General features: G+C 46.8%; 1 protein-coding gene across 1 annotated transcript in view; it reads left to right on the top strand.

The window, feature by feature from the left end:
- Positions 1-2,959: 2,959 nt before the first annotated feature.
- Positions 2,960-26,055, top strand: part of LOC119440184 (uncharacterized) — a 149,615-nt gene continuing 126,519 nt past the window's right edge. The window contains exons 1-7 of the mRNA XM_049662797.1: positions 2,960-3,094; positions 4,132-4,242; positions 6,642-6,754; positions 17,372-17,424; positions 18,801-18,853; positions 20,672-20,787; positions 22,270-22,417. Of these exons, the coding sequence (XP_049518754.1) occupies positions 3,030-3,094; positions 4,132-4,242; positions 6,642-6,754; positions 17,372-17,424; positions 18,801-18,853; positions 20,672-20,787; positions 22,270-22,417 (659 nt within the window). The 5' untranslated portion in view covers positions 2,960-3,029. The remainder of the gene's footprint in view (positions 3,095-4,131; positions 4,243-6,641; positions 6,755-17,371; positions 17,425-18,800; positions 18,854-20,671; positions 20,788-22,269; positions 22,418-26,055) is intronic.

A 26,055-nucleotide genomic window follows, 5' to 3' on the forward strand; every position in this document is an offset into this window, starting at 1 on the left:
CATACGAAGTTGTGTATCATGCTCCGCAAAACACTTTATATTCCCTTAGTGCTTAGCTATGAGAGACATTGAATTTTACAAGGAAGAAAAATCCTGGTATTGGTATTTGATGTCAATGATATGAATGCGTGTTAGAAGGAAACTGCACAGCGAATCTTTTATCATGATTCTTATTACTATGGTGAGTTGTTCTAGTCAAATATGGCTACTTTAATAATGCGTAAAACGAAGAGCTAGGCGCGCATTTTGCAGAAAAACGTTTGCTAATACTTTCACCGTTCTCTGAAACAGGCACCCAGTAAACGCATTGCTCATGGCTGTTAACACGACGGCGCGTCACGTATAGTATGTATGTAGTACTTGACGTATAGCATTACAGTTATCACCTGAAAGAACAGTTTCGTGGTTAAGATCGAGAGCCTGTCAACTGCAAGCGATAAAATGTTTCATAGTAACCCTCAGTTGCCTTTATTGACATCATGGCACAGCCCTTACGCAACAAATCTACCGACTGTCGTTATGGCGAGGCACGCATTATTCACGAAACCCATCAGTTTACTACAACTTCCAATTGAAACCATGAAGCAGTTATGTAATCGCCAATTGCAATGCCTAAGCATACTCCAGGCTATACAGCGCAGCTTAGGCTGCGCTGAAGAGGAAAATTCAAACGCCTGCTGCCTACACCTTGTCTCGATCCTGCATTGTTTAACTTCACCCTGCCCCCCCCCCCCCCCCCAACTGAGAACTATTCGCTTCGTGAGTACATGAAAGAACCTCACATACCCACCACATACAGAAGACACCATAAGCCTCAAATGAATTCACCTGATGTTCGACCACCACAGGGGAATAATGATATCTTCAATAAGCCTCAGAGTGCTACTAAATGAGGCTTCGGCTTCTTTCTAGCTGCAGCCATATTGTCCAAAAGGCACATTTCACTATCAAATTTGGTGCGAGCAGCCTGTGTCAGTTCGCCAAACAGATTCGTGATGTCTGTTCCTCAAGAAACAAGCAGCAGTAAATTGCACAAGTGAGTTGAACGTGTAGTACGGAGCAAGGAATAAATATTGATAGATTCCATTGCGTATTCTGCAAATAGCTGTAAGTCTCAATTAGCTTTACTTCAAATTACCGCCACTTAAAATTAACCGGTGAAGAAAGGCCTAATTTTGAGAAGTGGTTAAAGGAGCAAGTGGTGCTGGTTGAATTTGAACTGCAGTGTCCGATCCTCGTGTTACTGTGGAGCGTTTCTGTGAAGAAATGAAAAATTCGATATTTTACCATGAGCTACTCGTTTGCAAACACGTTTTAATGGGTTAAACCCAAGGTAAATGTAGCAGTCATATGTAGCAGACATAGTGACATGCTCGTTGCACCACTGCAGCTATGGTATCCTAACTGGATTCTTATGTGCTATATGGTTATGCGTTTAGGCTTTAATTAGTGATGTGTTATTTATGCTTTTTTATTAGTCCCTCAATCTGCAAAGTCAAGATCCGCGCATGAAAAACATGCAATGGGCTGGTCTGAGCTCCCTCGGCTGGCACTGTAGCGTTGCCCTTGAGAAATAAGTTGTTGTCTAGGAAATAAGCTCTTTGAATAAGTTTGCGCGAATGAAGGCGTGGTAAAAATGTATCTGAGATGGCCGTCATAAGTATGCAAGCACGGGGAACGACAGCGAACAAACGGAAACACTGCAGAAGGCTCCCGGACAGCGCCCGAACGGCAGCAGACGACAGGAGCGAGTCCGTGCCCTGACGTCACGCGAGCGGCGCTCACAGCGCCCCTGTAGGTCGTTTTCGGGGATAATAGCCATGGGGAAGGAGAGCGAAATTGCTGCTCAGTGGCGCAGAAGAGCGGAGAAGCTTAGCTCATCGGATCCCGAAGTAGTTGCCTGGCAATTAGCGGTGGAGCGTGGGAAGAACCGAACAGAAGAAGGCGTTGAGGCCATGGAGACAACAGCGTGTTACTATACTGACCACCGAGCCGTCTTTGTGGCAATAGAGAAGCAACCAGACGTTGAGCAAGAAAATAAAATTAAATATACATGTGTCACATAATGCGTATACCGTGAGTGTGTGTGTCATTGAAGCAGCAGTAAGCATGATAATCAAGCTAATCGAACCAGGAAAGCTAAGAATAACCAGCTGAACCTTAGCTCATGCTACGTATATCCTGGCATAGCCGAGCTAAGCCACTGCTAATTTTTTATGCAGACCGGTTACTCGGGGAGCACCGTTTCCCGAATCTGCTTTTGGATCAGATGCGCAATAGCGTGTTTAGGAAGAGTGAAAGTTCTTGCCGAACATTAGACGCATCTGAGAATGTTCACGTAATTGGTGGTGTACGTTCAAAGAAGACTTTATTTTTACAATTCCGGTACACAAAGCATGCGCAATCGGTTGCCCGCGTGACTTAACGCGTCTGAAAATTAATAGGAATTCATGAACGTCTTAGTTAACGTTTCCTGATAATGAAACTTCATTGTTTTTGGACGTATGAATGCAAGTTACTTTCAGCGTTAAATGTTATATTATTGCGTTTCCTTAATTTCAACCTACTTTTTTATTTTATTCAGCCATATAGCAATCACTATAATTCATCTTGTAATTTTGTTTTACGATGTAATTATCATTAACTACATTGCGTGACAACACCCTTCTGCATGTGAGTGGACCTTCAGGTTATTTTACCATAAAACAGTAAAAAATAAATGCATAAACCGTGGCATGTAATTATTGCGCGCAGTGTTTGGGCGACAGGCAGCAACAGCGCAAACGCAGATTCAAGCAAATAAGTGAAACAAAAACCAAAGAAAATGTAGTGAGAACGAGTGGCGCGCTGCCATCGAAGTACTGAAAAAAGTTGTGTTTTTTGAGTTGTAGGTGAAAACATTTCAAAAATGAAAGTTTTAAATATTGTCATCACTAGTAGTCTTTTCATTAGTTTTTTATAGCACACTGAATACGCACACTGAATGCCTTAGCCGGTTATAGCTGCAGTCTTTTTGTTTGGTGTTCAGGATGCTGCCTCAGTCCGCAACGGCGACATCAGAGGAATCGGAAGTTCACGTTAAGATTGGACTCATGTGAGTACTGAAGCAACACATTACACGAACAACGTTTGCTCTATTAAAAAAAGTGCGTAATCGGCCACCACCTTCTAGTTTTGTTTGTTGTCTTGCACAGGCCATCGGCGGAATGGAACTGCATAGTATATGAGTACCTTTTTTGATTGCAGAATATATACGGAATTTCAGCTTCTTCTGTCTACAAAAAATTCAGACAAAACATTGTGCATAGTACACGGGGGCAAACAAAATAAACAATAACAACGTTAGCTACAAGCTAATGTCCTATACATCGGCAACAGGTCATGACAGATATATACAGGGTGTTTCAGCGAACACTTTCAAAATTTATTTAAGGTTGCCTGTGGCAGATAGCCCAATTCGAGTTAATGAGCTGGTCTACTCGAAGAGGCGGACATCACTTGCACAAAAAATTGAAATGCATAATCTGGTATTCAACCAAAATTCACTAATTAAGTTTTTAACTAATTACCTAATGGCCCATATTGCAATTTACAAATTGTAGCCGGGGCGTTCGCAAGGCGTATCCACTTGGAATTAATTCTCAGGATTACACCAGTTTCGAGAAAATAATTGCCGAACTTTGCGGAGAAATGCATTGGCGTTGCAGTTAATTTTGTGCTTCAATGCATAAAGCGACGTTTTGTTAAGAAACTAACTGGAACGCCAATGAATTTCTCCGCAAATTTCAGGAATTAACGGTTGGCTATGACGTCACGACAATCTGGCGTTTAGCGGCACTCATTTACAAGTCTAATGGCAACAAAAAATATAATGTTTACGTTTCCCTATGCGCTTAGCTTGTGAGTGCGGCTACACTTTCTGCAGCTGCTTTCCTCACAGGGTAACCAGGCTTTCGTTACACTAAACGTACCAAAATACTAGTGCACCAAACTTTCGCCAAGGTTCTCTTTCTAAATAAACACAAAATTACACGTGCCTTCATTGCATTAGTATATCACGAGCGCCCTTCATGTATGCTTGGCCGGCGCTTAATGTTTGCTCAGCCAAAGCTCCTTTTAATCTTTTTTCAGCTGGTCTTCCCTTTCACACACATTTGAGCAACCCGCCGAGGTGGCGTCAGCTATGTTGGCAGAGGGCTGTGCTGAAAGCTCAACTCTTCAGATGCTGCGCGATGTCAAGAGGTAGGCATGGCTTGCGCAACTCGTAAGGTTGTCTCTTTGAGCTGGGTTATTGTCTTCTGCAGCAATGAATGATAATACTGGAACGCGTAGGAAGAAATTCTGGACACGAACGATCTGCGATTCACCTAATATTGAACTGGAAAGGCGATGAAAAGTCCGTTTTTACGAGTTTGTTGTCAGTAGTTGGACAATAAAATCAGTCTCAGCTACTTGGCAGCACACCACGCTTAAGTGTCTTTAAAGCGAATATCTTTCTTGGCTCTGTGGACGCGACTGAGGAGAGGAAACCGCCGCGGTCACAATTTATAGCATCGATGGTCCCTGGAGGCAGCAGGTGGACGCGACCGCTCGGGGCAGGCGCGTTAGCGTGTTCTATCACGTGCACACGGGCACGCTGCACTTTTTTTTTTCTCGGCGACGCTGGGGCCTATTGTTACGTCGCTAGAGTTCTTTCACCGTGTTTTCATGGTAGGTGATTTGGGGTCCGTAATGTCCAGAATTTCACTGCTTATGCTGAGACTCCGATGCAAAGTATCTGGGCTCTCACGCCACCGGGTTGCGGAGCTGTCGAGGTAGGGCTTTGGGCCGTCCCTGAAAGATTACAGGTCGCCTTCCACGCATGCGCTCGCCCCACGGAAACAATACACACACGTAGAATAGGCTCCACGCACGCTTCCGTTACACAGGCGGTGATTAGCAGCCGTGCTCTCTACGGTATCACGCAGGTGAAAAGAGAAATGCTACCTAAATATCCTCAGCCAAACAAACGTAGGCCTCGCACGGTATTTTTTTTAATGAAGCCAATAACTTTCTAGAACCATTCGGCTATTCCCCTTACATTTCCAATTATCATCGATGGTTCTGAACATTTTAACAGCGCAGCTGTTTAATGGCGAAGTTGAACCGTGCCGTTGCGTTGACCAGTCTTGCGAGGCGAGGCGAGTGACCGACTGAAGACAGAGAGAGAGAGATAGTGGAGGCGCAGTTGCTGGGGGCGGAGCCAAGGAGAGGGAGAGCCAATGAGGAGTGCGCGCCAGCCACAGGTGGTCGGAGATTGGCGAGGATGAGAGAGGGAGAGCGCGCGCCGGGGACAGGTGGGCGGAGCCAAGGAGAGAGAGACAGCGGCGCCGCGGCGGCGCGATGCTTTCCGGGGAGAATTAGCTGGGGGGTCTACTGAGCAGTATCAAAACGTGCTCTGTGGGCGCAGAGCCATTGGGACGCTCGGCGACGAGCATGGCGAGGACGAAGCAGCAACCGTCTCCTGAAGAAGAAGCGGCGCGGCAGGAAAGACGACGGGGAGCTGCTCGAGCATGAAACCGGGCAACTGGTGGCTTCAACTACCACCACTACATAGTGTAAAGCTAAAGGCAAGGTAAAGCTAAGTAAAAGCAGAGTTAAAAGCTAAGAAAACAGTCGTGTTAAAGCAAAGTAAAAGCCAAGTTGAAGCCACCAGCTCCGCTGTTTCGTCAGTCTTCGCGACGTTAAGTCAGTGAAGCTGCGCTGATTTTTTTTTTTCTGTCAATGTTTCATGCGAGCGCTTGTAATGATTGCTCTCTGGAAACCCAAAGTAAATATTAAAGGCCCCTTACAAGGTTACAGGCACGCAGACATGTACGCAGCTCCAGCAAACAGCAGTTAGTGCCAGCAGACATGTAGGTGAGCATCGCGTCATCGTCACTATCTCATTAGGAAGTTGCGTAAAAGGTCATCTACAGTGCTCAACGATTGAAACGTAATAATCGGAGTGTATGGCAAACTGCGCATTTACATGAGCCGCGTAGTGTTGCGTTTTCACTGGGGGACTAAATGCAATCCTAAAATGCTTCGGAAAAAGCTTTCAGTTTCATTGTATATCTCAATACCTCAGGTCAGGGAACCCAGCGCCGATCGAAGGTGCCATAAGTGCGGGCAGCCACGCGGTACAAGTATCGCATTCCGCTTACTCTAAGCACTGTACGTGTGTGATTCTTTTACAAGAAGTTACGCTTTCTTGACATGCGCAGACAGTCCAGAAAAGGCATGTAACTTTCCCAAAATAAACAGTAAAAGTTAGCGCCATGTGCCTTTATTTCTATTCATTCCCTGTCTTTTTACTGCTGTTGAGCCTCCCAGTGAACCATCCTTCTGGAGCATTTGGACTGGTACTCCCTCCCTTCAAGGGAATTCCAGTGTTTTGAGGCTGGATCTGCCTTGCTTGTGGTGGTGGGATGGGGTGATGGTGAGGTGGACTGATGAAAAAGGAAATTCGCTAGTGCAAGTTGGAATGACCTAATGCAAGACAGGGGTAATTGCAGATCGCTGGGAGGTGTCTTCGTCCTGCAGTGGACATAAACATAGACTGATGAAGATGGTGGTGGTGATGATGATGATTTCTTGCTTTCTTTTCATTCTATCTGTAGGCTAACTAGTGAAATTGACTCGTACAATCAAGCTGGCATGATGTCTGGTGAGATCATAGTGGAAGGCGAGCAGAGAGAATTGTGCCTTTGGGGATGCAAAATCAGGAACGAAGGTAGGTGTGCGTTGTTATAATTACGTGCCTGTTGTAACGTCATAGCGGCAAGTATAGAAAAATTTGTAGTTTTAAATTTCCAGTTATTTCGTTGCTTGATAATATCGTTGAAGTGTCTGATTTGGCCTAATTTGGTTTCTCTGAGGACGTCAGAACTCCGCTGTATATATTTGCGTGATTTGGTTTTTAAATGCCATGTTGCATTTACCCTCCTGCTTTATTAAACAAGTTGCATTAGGGCTCTAATCGGAAATTTCACTCGTCTCCATGCGCAGTTCGACGTTGTTGTATTGCAGCGCACTCTTTTCTTGGCCTGCCAAATACCATTAGCCAACGCCCTCCCTCTGCGAGTGATTTTAAAGATAACGCTTTTTGTAGCAAGTTATCCCCACTTTCCCGTAAATGTTAGCTGCATTACTGGCCTTTTTCGACGGCCGATCGCGTAGATAGTGCCTTATAGAAATGTGGCCCGCTATACTGGGTATGTGCAGTCTAAAATGGGGGGTCGTTCCCAGTAGGTATGCGCAGTCTAAAACTGCTAACCGAACCCGAAGCTAGCGTAGTAAAAAAGATGAAGCAGTCCAGCACTTCCCCTGCTGCCCTCAAGCGTGTGGTAACGCGACAGAGTGCGGTGTTCAGTGACTGCGCCCGATTGTCAACCCAAACTCACCGAGGACAACATGCCGTTCATCCGTTTCAACTGGTGGTTGAATCGCTTTCCAACTTTTTTGACTAACGGTCACGACAGTGTGCACAAAAGACTTGAACGCCAGCGCTTTTCTGACGCCAAAGGCGTAGCTATAAATCGTATGTATTATTTGCACAATGCAGTCAAATGCACTGTTAGGCTTAATAAAGTGACCCAACAGTTTAAATATTACCCGCCGTGGTTGCTCAGTGGCTATGGTGTTAGGCTGCTGAGAACGAGGTCACGGGATCGAATTCCGGCCACGGCGGCCGCATTTCGATGGGGGCGAAATGCGAAAACACCCGTGTACTTAGATTTAGGTGCACGTTAAAGAACCCCAGGTGGTCCAAATTTCCGGAGTCTCCCACTACGGCGTGCCTCATAATCAGATCGTGGTTTTGGCACGTAAAACTCCGTAATTTAATTAAAGTTTAAATATTGAGTATGGCGTTTCCGTGCAAAATTTTGTTTTTGACGACTACTGTTAAATCTGCTTGAAATTTAAAGCGTTTCCAGCGATTGGTCCGGACGACCGGACGTAAAGTTTCATAGAGGCAAACACCTTGTGGGAGGCTCCGAAATATCTAGGCACATTGGCAGCTGTAAATAAAACGAGAAACACCGTTTTCCTTTTACTCAAATCTGTTAGTTGGATTGTTTTTAAATGGGGCAGTTTCGCACTAGTGGTGCGAAGACTGGGCCAACAGCGAAGCTGGCGGCCCCCTCTAGCTTGTTCTTGGCTCGGCTACGTTTCTGCGTGGTTATGCTTCGAGACTCGGCTAAGTTTCTGCGTGGTTATCTCTTCCTCCTTTACTTCGTCAGAGGATTCGGGAACCACGCCGAGCTTCTCCCGGTCGATCTTTACGTTGTAGAAGCGGTAGAGCGGCGTTTCGACCAAATGCTCGACCCAAGCCTTGATCTTTCTCTTCGTAACCAGACCGCCCTTGTAAATGGGTTTTGCGAGCATTCTCCGCTTGAGATTCACCTCGACTGCCACGACGTCGGGCACGCGGCGCGGTAGCGTTTTCATAGTCTTCCGAACGTCGATCGAAATGTTGACGATCTGGCCCCTTATGCCGAACTGCCCTGCGCCGTACCTAAGCCGTCTGATGATCATGAAGGGGATGCGCGGCGACACCATACGTAATTCGACCTCGTTCAGTCGGGGCAGTGACGCGGGTTTCGGCGGGTACACGAAGCCGTTCGTCGTGCTAAACGAAAGCGAATGGTAGTCGCTGCGGCCTGAAGTCGTATCATCCGCTCTCGAGTAGCGGCACGCTGTCTTTCGTGCCGCGCTTCTTCTTCCTCGGGAGTGACGATCTTCTTCGGTCACCCCATTACCCTCCGCAGCGATGTGGACGCGCCGGCGACGTGGAGCTACATATACCCCGCGGGACCCTGACGTCATGGCTTAGCTCCGCCTCTGCACAGCTGCGGCGACCAATCCGCACGGTGTGGTGACGTCATAGCTAGGAAGAGCTAAGGCGAAGCGATACGGTGCGCGCGACGACGTCATGGCTCGGCTCCCTCAGCTGTTGCGAGGCGTCGCTAGGCGACGCATGTGACGTCATCGCCAGGCGGAGGGTTTTCTCCGCACACCTATGACGTATCTACCACCCACCCGCTTAACCAGCTTCGCTGTTAAAATAAATTGTGTACTGTTACACAAAACTACGCTGCCAAGGCATAACCTTTAAACAACTCGTCTTCCGTAAAAACAAAACAAAAAAACAGCGACTCCAAAAGGTAAAGTAACTTTCAAAATAGGCAACTTCAAAACAATCAGGCTATAGATGAGCCTTAGCTTAATATTTAAAAAAAATGGTTTCAGTATCGATGCTAAGGAGTTGGAATTTTTTTACAAGTACTTAGTTTCCCCACTTTCTTTATAAATCAAGTGTCGTCTGCTTCGGTTAAGCGGCGTAGAGGTGGTGAGTGATTATGAAGGCTTGCAGCGACAGCACAATATGTACGCCCACATCTAAGCAAGGGAGCATTATTTCTTCTGCTCACAAACTGCAAGATGCATCAATTTTTCCTAAAGACAGTTAGGTTTCCATGTTTCGAAAGTTCGGTAAGTTTGTATACATTGGTAATTAGGAAATTTACAAGCAGCGTGACCAAAACCCAGACGGGGGTCCGAGAAACAGACAAATCAAGCGTGCACGCGTTATTTTTATTCGCACTGCGTGTAATTTCTTACCTTCGACAAATAGAAAGCACATAGTCAGCATATTTCTGCTGGTAACATTAATGAGTTCTTTGGCGAGATCACGGCAGACTAAGAACGCCAATATTTCTGTTTGCGCCTTTGAATCAAGGAGCTTGAATGTGGAGCAAAAGCTGCTTAAGAATTATATGGTACAACGAGATAGAAATTGCCTTTTGCAAAGAGCGCGTGCAGGGACAACTCATTAAAACAGGTTGAAATAAAGACCAAAGATCAAGAATATTGGACTTTTTGTTTGATGGTAAAGTTTAAATTTTGTTGAGACGTTGATAAACACAACATATACCGTGAGGCACTATCCGGCGCCTTAAACATTTTTTATAAATTGCCTAATGATTCTCACAGCATGCCAAAATTGCAGTTGCCAATACGTGAACGGAGGAGGAATAAACTTTATTTAGGGAAATGAGTAGACGCTAAAATCGTCCGAGGTGGGCGGCGTCCCTAGTCCAGGATGCGTGGACCTGAGCCGATATATTGGCCCTGCTCACCAGGCGATGCTGGTCTTCAGGGCTCGGGCTTGTCAGCTGGGCCTCCCACTGCTCGACGGTTGGTCCGGTGATGGGTGGTGTCGATGGGTTTTGTTGACATTCCCATACCATGTGGTAGAGGGTATTGGGCGCAGAGCAGAAGGTGCATTTGTGCGTATAGCTCGTAGGATACATGGCGTGTAGCAGGGTGCCGTGCGGAAAATGTGCCGGTCTGTAGTTTGCGGAAGATCACTCCCTCTTCTCTTGTTAGCTTGGGATGCGGGGGTGGGTAGATCCTCCTGCCCAGTCTGTAATGACTCAGGATATCGGAGTATCTTTTCGGGACGCTATCATGTTGGTCTGCCGGTGCTCGTGAACCCGGTGGGATAGCCCGGAGAATGTGATCTCGGGCAGCAGCGTTAGCCGCTTCATTACCCCGCCAGGGACTCGTGTCCCGGGGCCCAGACAATGTACAGTTCTTGAAATTGTCTAGTTTTTCGAGGATGCTCAGGGCTTGTTTCGAAATGCGGCCCTTTTGGTAATTTCTGCATGCTGTTTGTGAGTCCGTGATGACTGTGATGTGATCTTCCTCATGCTTGCCCGTAGTGGCTGCCAGGGCTATCGCCGTTTCTTCCGCGCAGTAGATGTCTGAAGTGCTTACCGAGGCTGCTGCTGCTACCTCTTGTCCTTGGCCGTTGATCACGCTGATAGCGTGGGCCGCTCTGTTCTTGTACTTTGCCGCGTCGGTGTATCTGACTTCTCCTTGTTTTGATCCTTCGTAGGCCTTACGTAGAGCTTGCACTCTCGCTCGCCTCCTTTCTCTGTTGTATTCAGGGTGCATGTTTCTCGGGATGCTGGCCACCGTGATCTTCTCCCTCAAGGGCAGAGGAACCCGCTGCTTTCTGGACTCATATTCGACTGAGTAGCCCAGTCTTATTAGGGTGTCCCTGCCCGTGCTGGTGAGCTTGAGTCGCTCTATCTTGCTCGTCTTGTGGGCCTCTGCTAGTTCCTCCCAAGTATTGTGGATGCCCAGGCTGAGTAGCTTCTCCGTCGACGTTGTCGGTTGAAGCCCCAGTGCCAGCTTGTAGGTCTTTCGTATTAGGATGTTCAATTTGTCTCTCTCGCTGTTCTCGAGACCCAGGTACGGGGTGCCGTAAGTGACTCTGCTGATTATCAGGGCTTCTATCAATCTGATTGTGTCCTGCTCTTTCAGGCCGTGCGTTTTGTTAGTCACTCTTCGCACCAAGTGCGCGACTTGGGTAACTGTCGCTTGCAGCTTTTTAATGGCGGCGAGACCGGCACCGTCCTTCTGGAAAGTGAGGCCCAGAATACGGTGTACGTCCACCTTGGGTATGTTGAGTCCATGTAGGGTCAATGTTGGGTCTGGTGTCTCCTGCGGAGGCCGCCCTCTTGTCCTCCTTTTGAGGATCAGGAGCTCCGACTTTTCCGGCGCGCATGAAAGACCGCAGCGGTGTAGATAATGCTCGGTCCTGTCGATGGCTTCCTGCAGGGCGTCTTGTTGTTCGCCCACCGATCCCGTGCACGTCCATATTGTCAGGTCGTCTGCATATATTGCGTGACGGATGCCCCTGATGTTCTCTAAGATGTTCGGCAATCCCCTCATCGCTATATTGAACAGCAACGGGGAGATCACCGACCCCTGGGGGGGGGTTCCTTTGGGCGGTATTTGGAACTTCTCGGTCCTGAGGTTCCCCAGGCCTATGGTCGCCGTTATACCCGCCAGGAAGTCCCGGACGAAGTTGTATGTCCGCCGTCCAGCAGTTGGTATGCTGTAGGCTGTTTATCACTGCTTCGCGTGAGACGTTGTCGAAGGCTCCTTCACATCGAGTGCCAGGATGGCACTCTTGTGGCGTGTGCTGAGGCCGTCGATGACTTCTTCTTTTAGCTGAAGTAGAATGTCCTGGGTGGAGAGGTTTGGTCGGAAACCGAACATAGTATTCGGCAGGTGCCCCCCTTCTTCCAGGTAGGGCGAGAGTCGATTGTGGACCATGTGCTCGAAGAGTTTTTCCGCGCACGACGTGAGAGAGATCGGGCGCAGGTTCTGTATCTTGACAGGCTTGCCGGGTTTCGGGATCATCGTTACGTCCGCGTGCTTCTAGGAAGCCGGTCTACTGCCGTTCTGCCAGCTTTCATTGATATATTTTAGTAAACTCTCCGTCGCCCCGTCGTCCAGGTTACGGAGGGTCTTGTTGTTAATTTTATCCCTGCCGGGCGTTGTGTTTCTCGTGAGATTTTTAAGGCTGCCACGATCTCCGACTTGGTGAAAGATTGGTCTAATCCGGATTGGGTTCCCCCTCGTACTCCGGGTGAATGACTGGCTGCGCCTTCCGTTGTTGTTCGTCTCCGAGGTATTTCGCGGTGATGGCTTCGAGCACTTCTTCCTCGGTGCCCTGGAAGTTGTGTATAAGCATTTGTATGTGTTGCCCCGTGACATTTCTTGATTCCGTCTTCGCCAGAAGGGTCTTTAGAATGCCCAGGTCTTTCGGTTGCTGAGGGTTCCCTGTAATTGGCCGCACACTTGATTCCAGTTCTGACGTCCGAGTTTTTCAGCATACTCTTTCGCCTGCCGCGAGACTGCGGCAATGCGGATCTTGAGTTTGCGGTTTCTCTTCTGCTTCTTCCATCTCTTCAAAAGCCCACGCCTGGCCTCCGAGAGGTGAAGTAGGTGTGGGTCGACGTCGGGATTGTTCGCAGTGAGTTGGATGGTCTTTGTGTACTTGGTAACCAAGTCCATCACGTTCTTGGTCCACTCCTCGATGTCCTCTAGGCTTCTGGTGTGTTCATATTTCCGGAAAGCAGGCCAGTCCGTAATTTTGGCCTGACCTAATCTCACGGGGGTTTTGTGGTGCGTGATTTCGGTCTGGATGATGTGATGGTCGCTGCCTAGAGTCTCGTCCAGTCTCGACCACTCGACTTGCCTTAATCCAGTGGAGAAGGTCAGGTCTGGGCTGGTGTCTCTGGAGACACTGTTGCCGATTCTAGTTGGTATTTGAGGATCGGTCCACAACGTCAGCTGGTGGTGTTGTGCCGCGTTGTGCACGTCCATACCCTTCTTATTGGTTGATCGGTAGCCCCAAGCCACGTGTGGAGCGTTAAAGTTGCCCACCACAAGGAGTTTTAGACCCTTCGTGACTTTCTTCACTTCTCTCAGGAACTTGTCCAAGTCCTTGAGGGTGTCGCGTGGAGGATTGTATACATTCAGGATGTAGATGGTCTGCAGGGTTTTCTTGTGAGGAACCAGCTCAATGAGAGTGTGTTCAATTCTGTGGTTGATTTGGTGCTGCTGCGTCGTGTGATGTTTCTTGATCAGGACGGCGCTCCGGGTCCTTCCTGAGGCAATGTGCGTTTCGTAGCCGCGCATCGTAATATTGTTGGTTTCTGTTTCCTGTAACGCGACGTCGTCAGGTTGGTGTAGGGTGCATAGGTGAAGCAAATTTTGCAGTTTCCGAGTTATTCCTCTGCAATTCCACTGCCAAAGTTTGAGGGTTGGGGTCGCTTCTTTCTTCTTTGCTATTCTACTCGCCATCTTAGCTTCCCAGAGTCTCGTTCATCTGGGCTTCTCTAATGGGGTATTTTGGCTTTTTTCTTGCCTGCTCTTTGTCCTTTTCTAGGATGGAGATGCGTTGGCTGAGCTCGTTGCCCATCTGTGTGATCTGGCGGAGCGTTTGTACGGCTGCTTGGACGGTGGCTGCCACAGATTTACTTATGGTGTCGACGGCCTGAGCCAGTTCGGCTCGGAACTCATTTCTCAGTTCGGCCTTGTCTTCGATTCGGGCCTTGTTCATCTTGTGCTCTATTCCCGATTCTAGGTCCTCTATCGGGGGAGTATGTTCCCTCGGCGGCGTTGGTGTTGTGGTCGGTTCCTGCTGCTTCTGCAATTGGTCAATGAGATGTTGGAGCCTCATCTCCAGGGCTTGTTCCCTGGCCTGAGCTCTTCTGTCCCGTTCCTCCTGACGTCTTTCTTGCTCTTCTAGACGCTTCATGAGCCCTTCATTCCGCTTCATCAGGTCGGCGTTTTGCCTTCTGAGGGAGGAGATGGTTTCCTCGTATCTTGAATTTCGCTCTTGTGTCGGCAGTAAGGGAAACGGGTCGGTTGTCGACTTAGAACTGGCTATCACTTCCGCCCAGCTGATCTTCTGCTGATCTTGCTGTGGCTTATTTGTTCCATACTCCGAGGAGCTTGAACTTGTCTCCCTTGTTATAGATGGCTGTCGGCCTCTTGATTTACTTCTCTCCCTTACGTACAGGGGTGGGGGTTTTGGCTTGAGCCTTTTCTCGCACTCCTTGCTTGCCGTCTCGTGAGGTAGTCCGCATAGTTTGCACTGCAACTGGCAATCATGGTCTGCTTGTGGGTTCTGCACCCGGCACCGGTTGCAGATAGGTTTGTCTGGGTTGGGGCATACGTCCTGCCGGTGGCCGATTTCTCCGCAGGCCTTGCAATACTGTACCGATCTGTGGTATGTATGAACGTGTGTACGAGCTGGCCATCTTCACGTAGAAAGGGACGTGCGGACCTTCGAAGGTGATAACTGCTGAGGTGGATTTGCCGAGCATCCTCGCATGCAGGATGCCACAGTTGTTGGCTGCCAAAAGTTCCGCAAGTCGTTTCTCCGTCGTACACGCAGTGATACCGTGCGCGATTCCACGTACTGTTCCTGGGAGCGGTTTGATGTACGGCGTCATTTCGTATGTGGCCGCCCCTAGTTCGATGCCGTTGATGGAACCGAGCTTGAGTGCGTTGTCCTCGTCTGCGGTGCTGGCAATTATCAGGTTCTGCTTCCATTGCATTTGGATGGTTACTTTCGCGCAAAACTTTTTGAAAGGGGAACCACTTGCCCTTGCCAATCCCTCGGTGATCTTCTCGTCCGGCCAGCTGGACAGCTTCATGCCGGTTCTTGGTCGGTACACCACCTTGTAATCATTATCTGGCAGCGGCGGCGTCGCGCGTCGCGGCGGTGGCTTGCCGTTGGTTCGGCTTCCCTGATCTTGCTGACGTTGCTGGTTGCTGTTGGCTTGCATGCTTGATTCCACTCTCGGGTTGCTCCTCGCGTTCAGTCCTCCTTGCTGGTTCTGGGAGTTTCCTTGCTTTCCTCCCTCTTGTATGCGGTCCTCGTTCGGCGACTTCTTGTTTTTCCTTGCCTTGATTGCTTGGAACCATGGGCCAGCTTGACTCAGCGTCTTCCCGCTGTTCTCATCGAATTCAATGTTGCTCTGGTCCGCTGTCGAGTCTTGACTATTGTTCTCTATTTCCATTTCGTGAGCATTGCCGTTCGTTTCACCTGCCATTCTCGATGCTCGCGAGGCCACGCAGGCCTACTCTTGGGGCGCGTGCGGCGGTCGGAGAACGGCGTTCGAATATGTCGAGGTGCTCGTTGCTCGGTGGGTCAAGGTAAACAAATCCACTCACCGCTGTAATTCTGGTATCTTTCGATGCCGCTTGCCTTGTTGAGTTCAATGACACAAAATCGTGAAGTTTGGTTAAGGTTAACCACAATAACTCGCGATAAAAGCAGCAGCCCATGTGAAGCGCGTCCGCTTCACTCGGCCCCCTGGTGGCTTTTTTCATACGTGAACGAAAAAATATTTTTAACAAATATTCACCAATATAACATTACATACATTCATGCATCTTTATTCCAGCAATACATGATATATTATATATGTTACAAGGCGGTAGGCGTTTATTTAGAAGGCTGAATGGAGAAAGCACTGGATGGGACGAGGCCTGCCAGACCAAAAGCAAAGTCCGCGTCTTCCTTTTGTTCCACCGCGCCTTCGTGTGTACAAACGCGCCATTACATCGCTCCCCGCTCAGATGAAGCCAGCTGGACGAATCAGCCGGTGGACTCGCGCTGTGTGCATGGCTTGAGCCTGGCGATATGCGCCACTTGAGTCCGGGCAGAACTTCGCTTGTTAGCGGTGAGACGCGCTATGTCCCGTAGAAATGTTGCGCAATCCAACCTCTAGTAAGCTATAGTTTAGTTCTCCTCGCTGAGACAGTCGAGTATCACAAAAGGGCCATCATAGTGTACCAAAAGCTGTGTGCACAGACCCTGCTTCCGCACCGGGGTCCACAACCACACCAAGTCACCAGCAGCATAGGTAACGGGGCGATGGCGCCTATCGTATCTTGTCTTTTATGTATCCTGCGAAGATAGCGCGCGTAGACAAGCAAGCCTACGAGCCTCTTCAGCACGACAGAGTGCCTCAGCTATAGAATCATCGTCAGTAGCCGAAAAAGGGAGGACGGTGTCTGGATTAGAACGAGGCGGCCGTGCATACAGAAGAAAGACGGAGCTCTAGCAAGTCGTCTCGTGCCTCGCAATGTTGAAAGCGTATTTCCTAAACGGTAGAATCTCATCCCAGTTCTTATGATCGGACGCGACATACATTGGAAGCATGTTGGTAAGCGTTCGGTTGCCACGCTCTGCAAATCCATTGGTTTGGGGATGGTAGGGCATCGAATGTCGGAAGGTAAAAGCGCACAAGCGTAGTAGTTCTTCCGCAACATCTGCGGTGAACTGGCGCCCGCAGTGACTGATTATCACTCGAGGTGGCCCATTCCGGAGGATGATGGAAGGAAGAGAGAAAATAAAGACCCCAGCAATGTGTTATCTAGCAATGTGGTTTGTGAGTTATAGATGGATTACAGGAGAAAAAGTTAACTACATATTATGTAAGGTTTTTTATTCTTCGGTGTTGGGCCGAAAGCAGGAGCAAGCTTTGATTTATTAATAAGGTTATTTGAAGTTGTAGCTTGGTGAGCTCTAAAAGTTACTGACCTTCAGTAGTGTTTATTTTTGGTGGCAAAAACAAAGCCTTGAAGTACACTTCATATTACAAGTACACCACTAACAAGTAATATATTTCAAAAGAAGTGCACAAACATGCTCAGACTGTCAAGTACGAACACACTTAACCCACAAAAATGAAGCCAACCGGTTAGGCATCAAGGACAGAAAAAATGACGCAGCTGTCCCGTACATTGCGGATGTTACTACATCCACTCGACAATGTTTAAGTGCATGTTTTGTATTACTGACATTGGGGCAACGCCCGCGAATAATACATTCTCTACAGAAACGTTTGTAAGGTTACGTCGACTGCTGCGCACTAATTCAGAGCATCCGTTTTGTCTGTCCTAAGAGCAAGTTGATTGTGCAGTATGGCGATGTAAAAACTGACCTGAAAACAACGTTTTGTTCCAGGTAGCATACATGACTATGATTATGAGGAGGACCACCACATTGGTTTCCTTGAGGTGATGACCATTTGTGTCTTCTAATTCTATGCATTCATAAACACATGCCTTCTCAAAGTCAAGTGCGGTATACGTAGCTGGCACTTTCGTTGAGAAAGAGACCTTACAAATGTTTGAAAAAGCTGTCAGGTATGATGTTCAATAGCATGAAACCTAAGTTGTTAAAAATAAAAGCTTTGTCGATGAAAGTTGTCGATGAGAAATGCCGCATTATGGCTCACTTTGAAAAGCGGACAGAAAGAGAAAACTTCTAAATTTGCTCAAGGAAAGCTGTTTGTTTTCCGCCACGTTTGTAAAGCTGCACCTACGTGGAAATTCGGCAATGAAGATCATGTGTACCATTTTTGCGATAAATGACGGGAATGACCAATCGCTATTGTTAGTAAAATATTTACCTTTTGTGGGAACAAGCATATGCCGCATTTAAATAACAAGGATGATGGGGGCCAAGGAAACGTCATATATCTTGTGGCAGCAGTGCAGCCTGGAGATGGATATACAGGCACAACCATGCGTCATTGTTATACAACCAAAACATAATTGTTATTGTGTGTTCCCAGAAGTGCCCTGCTTCTGAAACAACAGTGGATAACTACCCGGCCCTCCTAAGACACCAATGAGACAACAAATATCTCCTCGGCCTGTTATATCTGTCATAGAACATCCAAAAGCGAAATTCACTAAAGCGACTTCGAAGAATGGACAGTCAACAAGTCCACACAGATTTCGCAAACGTCTAACTTTTAAAACTTTTTATGTAGGTGAAAATACGCTAGCTAAACACTATGCTTTTTCAATGAAGAGCTTTCTCTCTCGCCATATTTTGATACCTGGAAATTTAAGGAAGTTGCTTTTCACATATGCACTGAATCACTGGAACTTAAGAAGGAGAAGAAAGTTTGCGGTTTCCTAGGCAAAAAAAAAAAACACCGAAGTCTCTAGGTTTAAGCAGAGTCATCGCATCCATATTCTCGCTGCAGAAAATATAAATGTGCACGACTCCTTACAAAACTGCATAGAATATTCACAAGCCCCCACTATTTTGTATGGATGACAGCTTAGGAGCTACGGCTTTATAAATTGTGATGATCGTGTTCGCAAGGCCTGGAGGTGCTCTTCTCCTGCTCAGTGAGACCCTTGGTCTATTTTACAGACTTGAAGATTAACAGAGAGGAATAGGTTCTATAAATCATATAGATTATCTCTCACTGCTGAAGCAGATTTCTGTGTTCTGAAAGCTATTCACGGGATCTCGTATGATAAATAGTAAATGACCGTTTTTCTAATCGTTATGAGCGGCGCTGAATATAACCACATTAACAGCGGTTATGTACCATGTGTTGCATGATCATATCTGGCTCTCTGACTTTTTTCAGAATGGTGACATTTACCACCTGATTCGCACAAGCAACTACGGAGGAAAAAATGGGTGAGCCAATGTTTTCAATGACGCAAATTAAACTCATTTGCTAAGAAAGACGCTGCACATGCACGTAAGAACATCCAGGTAGAAATGGAGCATATAAGACAGCTGTTGCATTTACCTGTTTTATTTTCTTAGAGTGGAAATACAGTGGCGTTCAAACAACTGTGAACATATGAGAACGCACCAGAACCACTAAGATTTGGTATTTTGTTGTACTTTCCCGTCCAGCTTCGGAAAGTTAGGAGGTAAAAAGCCGACAGATCCCACGCCCTGTGGGAATCGATGTTATGTGAAGCAGAGTGCGGGGAGCCGACCAAGTTAACGGAACGACTATGAGAGCACCAAGACGTAGGCGGCTGTTCCATTACCTACATGTCATGATCTATCATTCATGTCCGAACCTATTTCAATATCTTTTGAGTGAATGTTAATCTCTTTTCGCTGTCACTCTCATTTTTGCGGACTCATGTTGACGACTATGACTTCTACCATCACCCTTTAGTGTTTCCTTCACGTAGTACCCATATCCGAACCCATTGAAGTGGTTTCTGAGTGTTAATAATTTTCCGCTAAGTAATGGCCTTTTTTGCTGAGTCATGCTCATGACTATGACTTCTACCACCATCCTTTAGTGTTTCGTTCACTTAGTACCCACGTCCGAACCGATTCCATGCTACATACCAAGTTAACGATACGACCATGAGAGCACCAAGACGTAGGCGGCTGTTTCATGTCGTACATGACCCACATGTCGTGACATTCATGTCATGATCTATCATGTGTGTTCCTCATACACTCTTGTTACACTATGCCAATTTTGGTACCTACCAAGTTAACGAAACGACCATAAGTGCACCAAGACGTAGGCGGCTAGATATAGAGATACTGTCAAATTGACAAATGTTCGCTAAGAAATGCTTTGCATTTAGCATGAAATTGCATAGGCATTAATGCTATTTATGTCTAAAATAGCAGGCTCGTCCTTAGCGCCTACGATAGATTCAACATCGGAGCTGGCAAAAAAAAATACAGCAGGATGACTCATCTCACGGTGAACGTCGACGGTAATGCCAATAGCAATCGAGCAATGTAGCGTATACAGCCAATATTCCCGAAGTAAAGTTTATTGAACACCTGTACTGGTAATTCGAAGACTATATCGTTGCTTCGGCAGTATGCCACATATACTCCGATATCATCCCGCTTTGCTATGCAACTCACTTAACGTGGTCGCCCATCAACATGTAGTCATGGCGACGACATAACATAATGACGACCAAACATTAAATTCACCTCAGAAAGACAGATGACACTAACAAAACGCTGATTTTATATTTAAGTGTTGTTGTCACGATGAAGAGCACGTGACAAGGCCTAACTCGAATCGAAGTGGATGGCCTGGACACCGCAAAGTGGCGACACTAGTTACTTAAGCCATGCGAAGCCAGCAACTAAAATTAAAAAGTTAGCCTGGTTCGCAGGCCGAAAAGCTCTTATATCACTTTCTGCATGCGCATTTCTGTCTAGTTGTTTTGTAGCATGCGAAATGGTTTTGCCTATAGCTTTTTAACAGTATATATGTATTGTGAACACTCGTAAACACCGTGTTACTCTGTGGAGCACTGCTGTTTGCTTCTCTCTTGCCTGGTGTTTGATGTCGTGCCTCCACTTCCGCTTCTTTTTTCACCTCAGTGAGGACATGACAGTCATTTGGAGAGAGTTCCTTCTGCCTATACAGCGATGACGCGAAAGTATCAGTAGTTATTCTGGAACAGGTATCACTGAAGAAAGAAACAACAGAGACTGACATGTTTCTTGCAGTGTCTACTACGGATCAATATATGCTCCTGCTAGTGAGATGCGGCCCATTGACTACGCTGCTATAAAGACTGATCGTGATGTGCATGCTCAGCGTGGCCGCCTGCAGCTGCGAAGTGGTGAGTTGCCATGGGTTTCGAGATAACGTTCCATTCCCCGCACCGTCAGAGCGGGTGCTATGGTAACTGGGTTCCACCTAAAATGGCATCACAAAGCGTCAGGCACTGCCCTTAAAGAATGTGTTAAACCATAGAGAGTCTTAATCCCCTATCACTGGCCTCTAGTAACACACGCAGAAAAAAAGGCAAAAGCTTGCATTAGGCCGCGCAAAGCTCAAGACTCAGCGAAGGTGGCCGATTGATATCGAGCGGTTAGCCTCCAACGCGTTCGGCGTCGGCAAGCAACAGCGTTCTTGGCACTGCCAACCGGGGTTAGCCTGCTTGCGTTTGTGGCATGCCAGGAACGCTGTCGCTCGTAGGCGCCGACGCGTCCAGCGCAAGTCACGCGAAATGTCGCGGAAGGGAAGGTACCTCCGAAAATGATCGCTCCAGAATACCTTCCTACATGCGTAGTTCTGATAAACCAAGTTAAGACCTAGCAGCAACCAAGTCCATACCTAGCAGTAGCAGCCAGTAAGCTTCGCTGTGCCTAAGGTTTGCGCGACCGAGTGCAAATTTACGCGATTTTTTTTCTCGTGGCTCAGCGCGCTGCGGATACAGTGTACTAGAATGTTTTTCTAGTTCACTATACCGCGGACAGAAGAGAGGCAGGGGTCGGGAAGGCAGAGAGCTATTCACACGCGGTCTCCTTCTCCTCCGGGTTGCCATAGGCTACCACGGCTACGCACCACAAATTACCGCTGGCTTAAATAGCTTCGCTGTTCAAAAAGCAGCATGCGCGTTGAGTTGGCGACAACTGTTGCTCAGTATGAAATCTATATTACAAAGGAAAGCGAAGCCTACATTGTGGCAAACCGTATCCAGTAAAACCCCAGTATGCATGCAGGCAATAGCGGCTTGAATTGGTTACTAACCATTTGCTATTGGTTCCCAACGGAAATAACAGGCCACTTTCAACCAAACATGCTTAAACATGTTTAACGGTAAACGCCATGAGTACAAAAAAGGAGCTTTTCGAACGACGCCAATGCTCCTGTAGGCTTGAACTTTGACACGCAGTACCAATTTTTCCTCTGATGACAGAATAGCATAATCGGAAGACGTGCACCATGAAAGGAATTTCCGAACGGGAAAACAAACTTTGTGCACCAGGTTGCACTGTGGCTGCGATTTACCACCGTGTGTAGTCAATACCTAGTGTAATAGAGTTGCTCATCGAAAAATTGGTTCCATTTGACTGGCGCCCTTTGGAACACCATGTGTACTCTCTCCATTGCTTTGTCGAAAATCAAGGTTCTCTTTCCATATTGGATATACCAGGCTATGAATACAAGCTTTATTCTGGTAATTTACCTTCCTTCTTTAGAAGCATGTCGCCTTGAATTGCCTCTAAGAAAACGGAATTTATTATGTACCATCTCACCACTCAGTTATATTAAATGATTAAGGCTTTCGTCACTGGCAAGCTATATTTTTTTGCAGGTACGTTTTCTCTATTAGCGGACATAAAAGTTGTGACTCCACCATTAGTCTTCCAAACCGAAGACAGTTCTTGTGAAGTCGTTGTCACTGCCGTGGATCTCAAATGTGAGCGAAACGCTGGATCTGGCTTTATTGTTTCTGTCAAAAGGTAAGCACATTCACACGATTCCGGTCAATTTCTTCTTTCTACTACTATATGACTTAGAGGACCACGTGAATAACTGGAATTAAGTAGCTCTACGAAGTGCGCAATGTTCTTTTTATCGTGCTTTATCCAGGCATGTATACAATGCTCGAGCATGACGGCTAAATAGGTTCTTTTTATCGTGCTTTATCCAGGCATGTATACAACCCTCGAGCATGACGGCTAAATAGGTTCTTTTGACAACGTGGTATAGTGTGCAGAGATCAGTTATCAGCAAATTATTGGCATGAGGTATACTCTGTGATTTAGCGGCACTATTTATTGTGGTATGCGTTTAATCATTGCATTCACTTTACAGTGATAGCAATCAAGTGCCTGAAACTGGGTTTGCTTTGTTGGTTCGTCCCGACAGTCTGTACCGCCCATTGATGCCGTCTGTCTGTCCATTCTGTTAACGCTGACGACAACCGTTGTCGGCATCGACAAATCATGATTATTTTTTCCGTCATTGGGCCACCTCGTCATCCCAGCTTCCCCGTTGCCAGAGCCCCCCCCCCCCTCTCCCCACATATATATGCTCTACAGCTGCCTCCACGGGGAATTCAACCCATGTGGGTAAAGCAAGTGCCACAGGCAATCTAGCTCGCTAATTAATGAGCCTTCGCTCAAGGTTGTTCTTTACTGCGTAAAAATAACGTCAGTGATGCACAGCAAACATTATTTACATTATAATTAAACTCAGACTAACAAAAATGAAACGCACACAAGCTGTACAGTCCAAATAAACTAAAACATGTTAAGCTTACACAAGTGTCTAGAAGCGGAAGCCTCTCAGAAATGCATTCAAAGGTTCCACAATACCACGCACTTGAGCAGCATTTCCACGAAAGGCGGACCTTTTGGAGAGGGGTGGCTCGGCGCATCTGTCTAACATGCGGCTCCTCCATAATGAGTAGAGTCCCACTACAGTGCAGGACATTAGTGGAAGCTTTGCGCTGCACACTGGCTCTGAAAGCAGTAGCATCTGTTCATGTATTTCGGAAGCAAGAACATGCAATACTGTAATAGACAAGAGAGAGAGAGAAATTTATTTACAGAAAGGCAGAGAGGTCGGCCTGAGCTGTAACTTGCTCTGGCCTGCTACTCTACACTGGGGAGAAGGGACGGGGAGGAAAAGGGCTGATGGATGATAATGATAAGAGGAGGAGGTGTGTATGTACAATTTTACAACGTTGTGGCATCTCTAAAGCCGTGCGTCTAGCCCAGTGGCTTGTAGAAAGACTAAAGCGGCACTGGTTATCATGGCTGCGCTGTTTGCATTGGGCCAAGGACCTAAAAGAAACTCGTCTGATAGGGGCCTCTTATGGACTTCTGCAATTGAAGAGACCAGTTTCTGTCGTTCTTGCGCGTACGCGGGACAAACGCAACATATATGGTCAAGTGTTTCTAGTACCTGGCAGTATTCACAATTGGGGCTAATGCCACTGCAACCAATCATATGTCTGTAACGATTCGTGAATGCGACACCAAGGCGTATCCGGTGCACGATGCTTGATTGGCTTCTTTTGAGCTTCTGAGGAATGCGGTATGTAATTTCTGGGCCCGATTTATGCACTCGCTTGTGTTGATGATCTGGTTGGGTCCAGTGCTGCAACGTACAATTGCGTATTACGCAACGAAGTAGGGCATTTGTGTCTGTCCGTGAGAATGGAATGCGTACTTCTGTCGCATTATTTGAAGCACCTTTCGCTTCAGCGTCTGCCTGCTCGTTTCCTGTCACACCACAGTGCGAAGGTATCCATTGAAAGGTGATAATATGGCGATTTCTATTTGCAAGGTCGAGAAGCTCTGCGATTTCTATAGCAATTGAATAATACGGGCCCCGCCTGAGAACACAGTCAATGGTTATAGACAAGGATGGCATAATGTGCATAGCGTAGAATGTTCTTGTTTTAAAAGATGACGGGTGCTCTTACATGCGATTATCTTCTGTGTTGCTCATGAAAAGAGCGGCGGTGGCACAAAAAAGGTGTACTTGACAGTGATGAAGATAAACCAGCCTCAAGCATGGCACATGCCCACAATAGAGGATGCACAGAGATGCAAAAGAACGCCGAAAACATCGACACCACGCAGAGATGTTGGAAAAGAACGTAGAAAACATCGACACGTGCACCATCGATGCCAACAACTAATTTAATCCTTTGCATAATTTCAGCTGATCCTTCACATATACACTGTCCCGCAAGTTTTCTCGGCTTCTTGGCCAATCCGCCGTAGTGGGTACGTTCCATAATATAGGAAGCAAACAAACAAGCCAATAGTGAGGTCACAGCGGCAACATCACATAGTTTGCAAGTAGCTCAAAACATTCACAAGTGCCGAGTGCCTATAGCTATAGTTGTAGTGAAAATGTACAAACAGAGAAAATGAAATAACTGAAAAGTCGTAAGTGGTACTGCGTGCGTTTAGATCGTGACGCAGTTGTAGTACGTGTTTTCGCCTCATAGTATATATAAAGGTCACGAGGCTGGGGTGGGGGGGGGGGGGGTGCTTTCAAAACGAGTCACCGAGCTTTAAATGCATTGGGCCCTTAACACAGTCTCCCTGATCACCTGCAGCCTAAGTATTTCTTCCAAAAAAATTGAATTTATAGCATGGTCTAAAGGGACTTCAAATGTGAAGGCCATCTCAAATGTTATGCCGGAGTCAGGTCGGACTGGTAGGTGCTTGGACGTTGTCTTACCGAACAATGTAAAAAAAAGACATGTGGCCTTCTTACACAAATTAACAAAAATAAGATTGGTGCAACAAGATTATCTTACTCAAATATTTTGAAATAATAAAATGCTGAACTACCATGAACAAAAAGAATTGCATGATCCTTTCGCCAAACAACTGCGAGTAAAAGGTTATATAAACCCATGCATTTACCATGCTGAGGTCGTTCCATGTACGCAGTTCGAATTCCGCAACACACATTACTATGTCGTGCAAAAAGGAAGTTGCGTACATCACAGAAAAAAAATGCACAGGGATTATCTAATCGGCACTACTCTTTCGTTTTCTCACAAAATTATATGTTCAAATATTCTGAAAAATATTTTTTCAAAATCTTAATTTAAATATCAACTTCACAGACCGCACCCAGCCCCCTAACACAACTCCCTATAACGGCTGGGTTCTTCTCCTTTTTCTCATAATTATTTAAAGAAGAAGCAGGAAACTAGGGCAACAAGCAAATCTGTCTTTGCTTTTAATTTCACTTTCTTTTTTAGACTCCTAGAACAAAATGTACGGCAGAACTCATCTCACGATGAATGTCGGCGATGATGCTAATAGCACTCGAGCAATGTCGTGACAGTCCATATTGCTGAAATGCCATTTATTTAACACATGTACTGGTAATTCTGAGGCTTTCGTTGATTCGTCCATATGCCACAGACTCCGATATCTTCCCACTTTGCTACGGCACTCGCTTGCCAAGGTCGCATGCGAGCACGGAGGCATAAGACAACGACTGTATGACGCTGACGCAGTGACTACGAAATGAGGAGAGAGAAACGATATCGATGGAACGAGAAAGGCGCACAACGACGACGGCATCATGGCAGTGACATATGCATTCTTAATTATGACGA

Source organism: Dermacentor silvarum, chromosome 2, assembly GCF_013339745.2.
Source record: "Dermacentor silvarum isolate Dsil-2018 chromosome 2, BIME_Dsil_1.4, whole genome shotgun sequence".
In the NCBI taxonomy this organism is placed as follows: Eukaryota; Metazoa; Arthropoda; class Arachnida; order Ixodida; family Ixodidae; genus Dermacentor; species Dermacentor silvarum.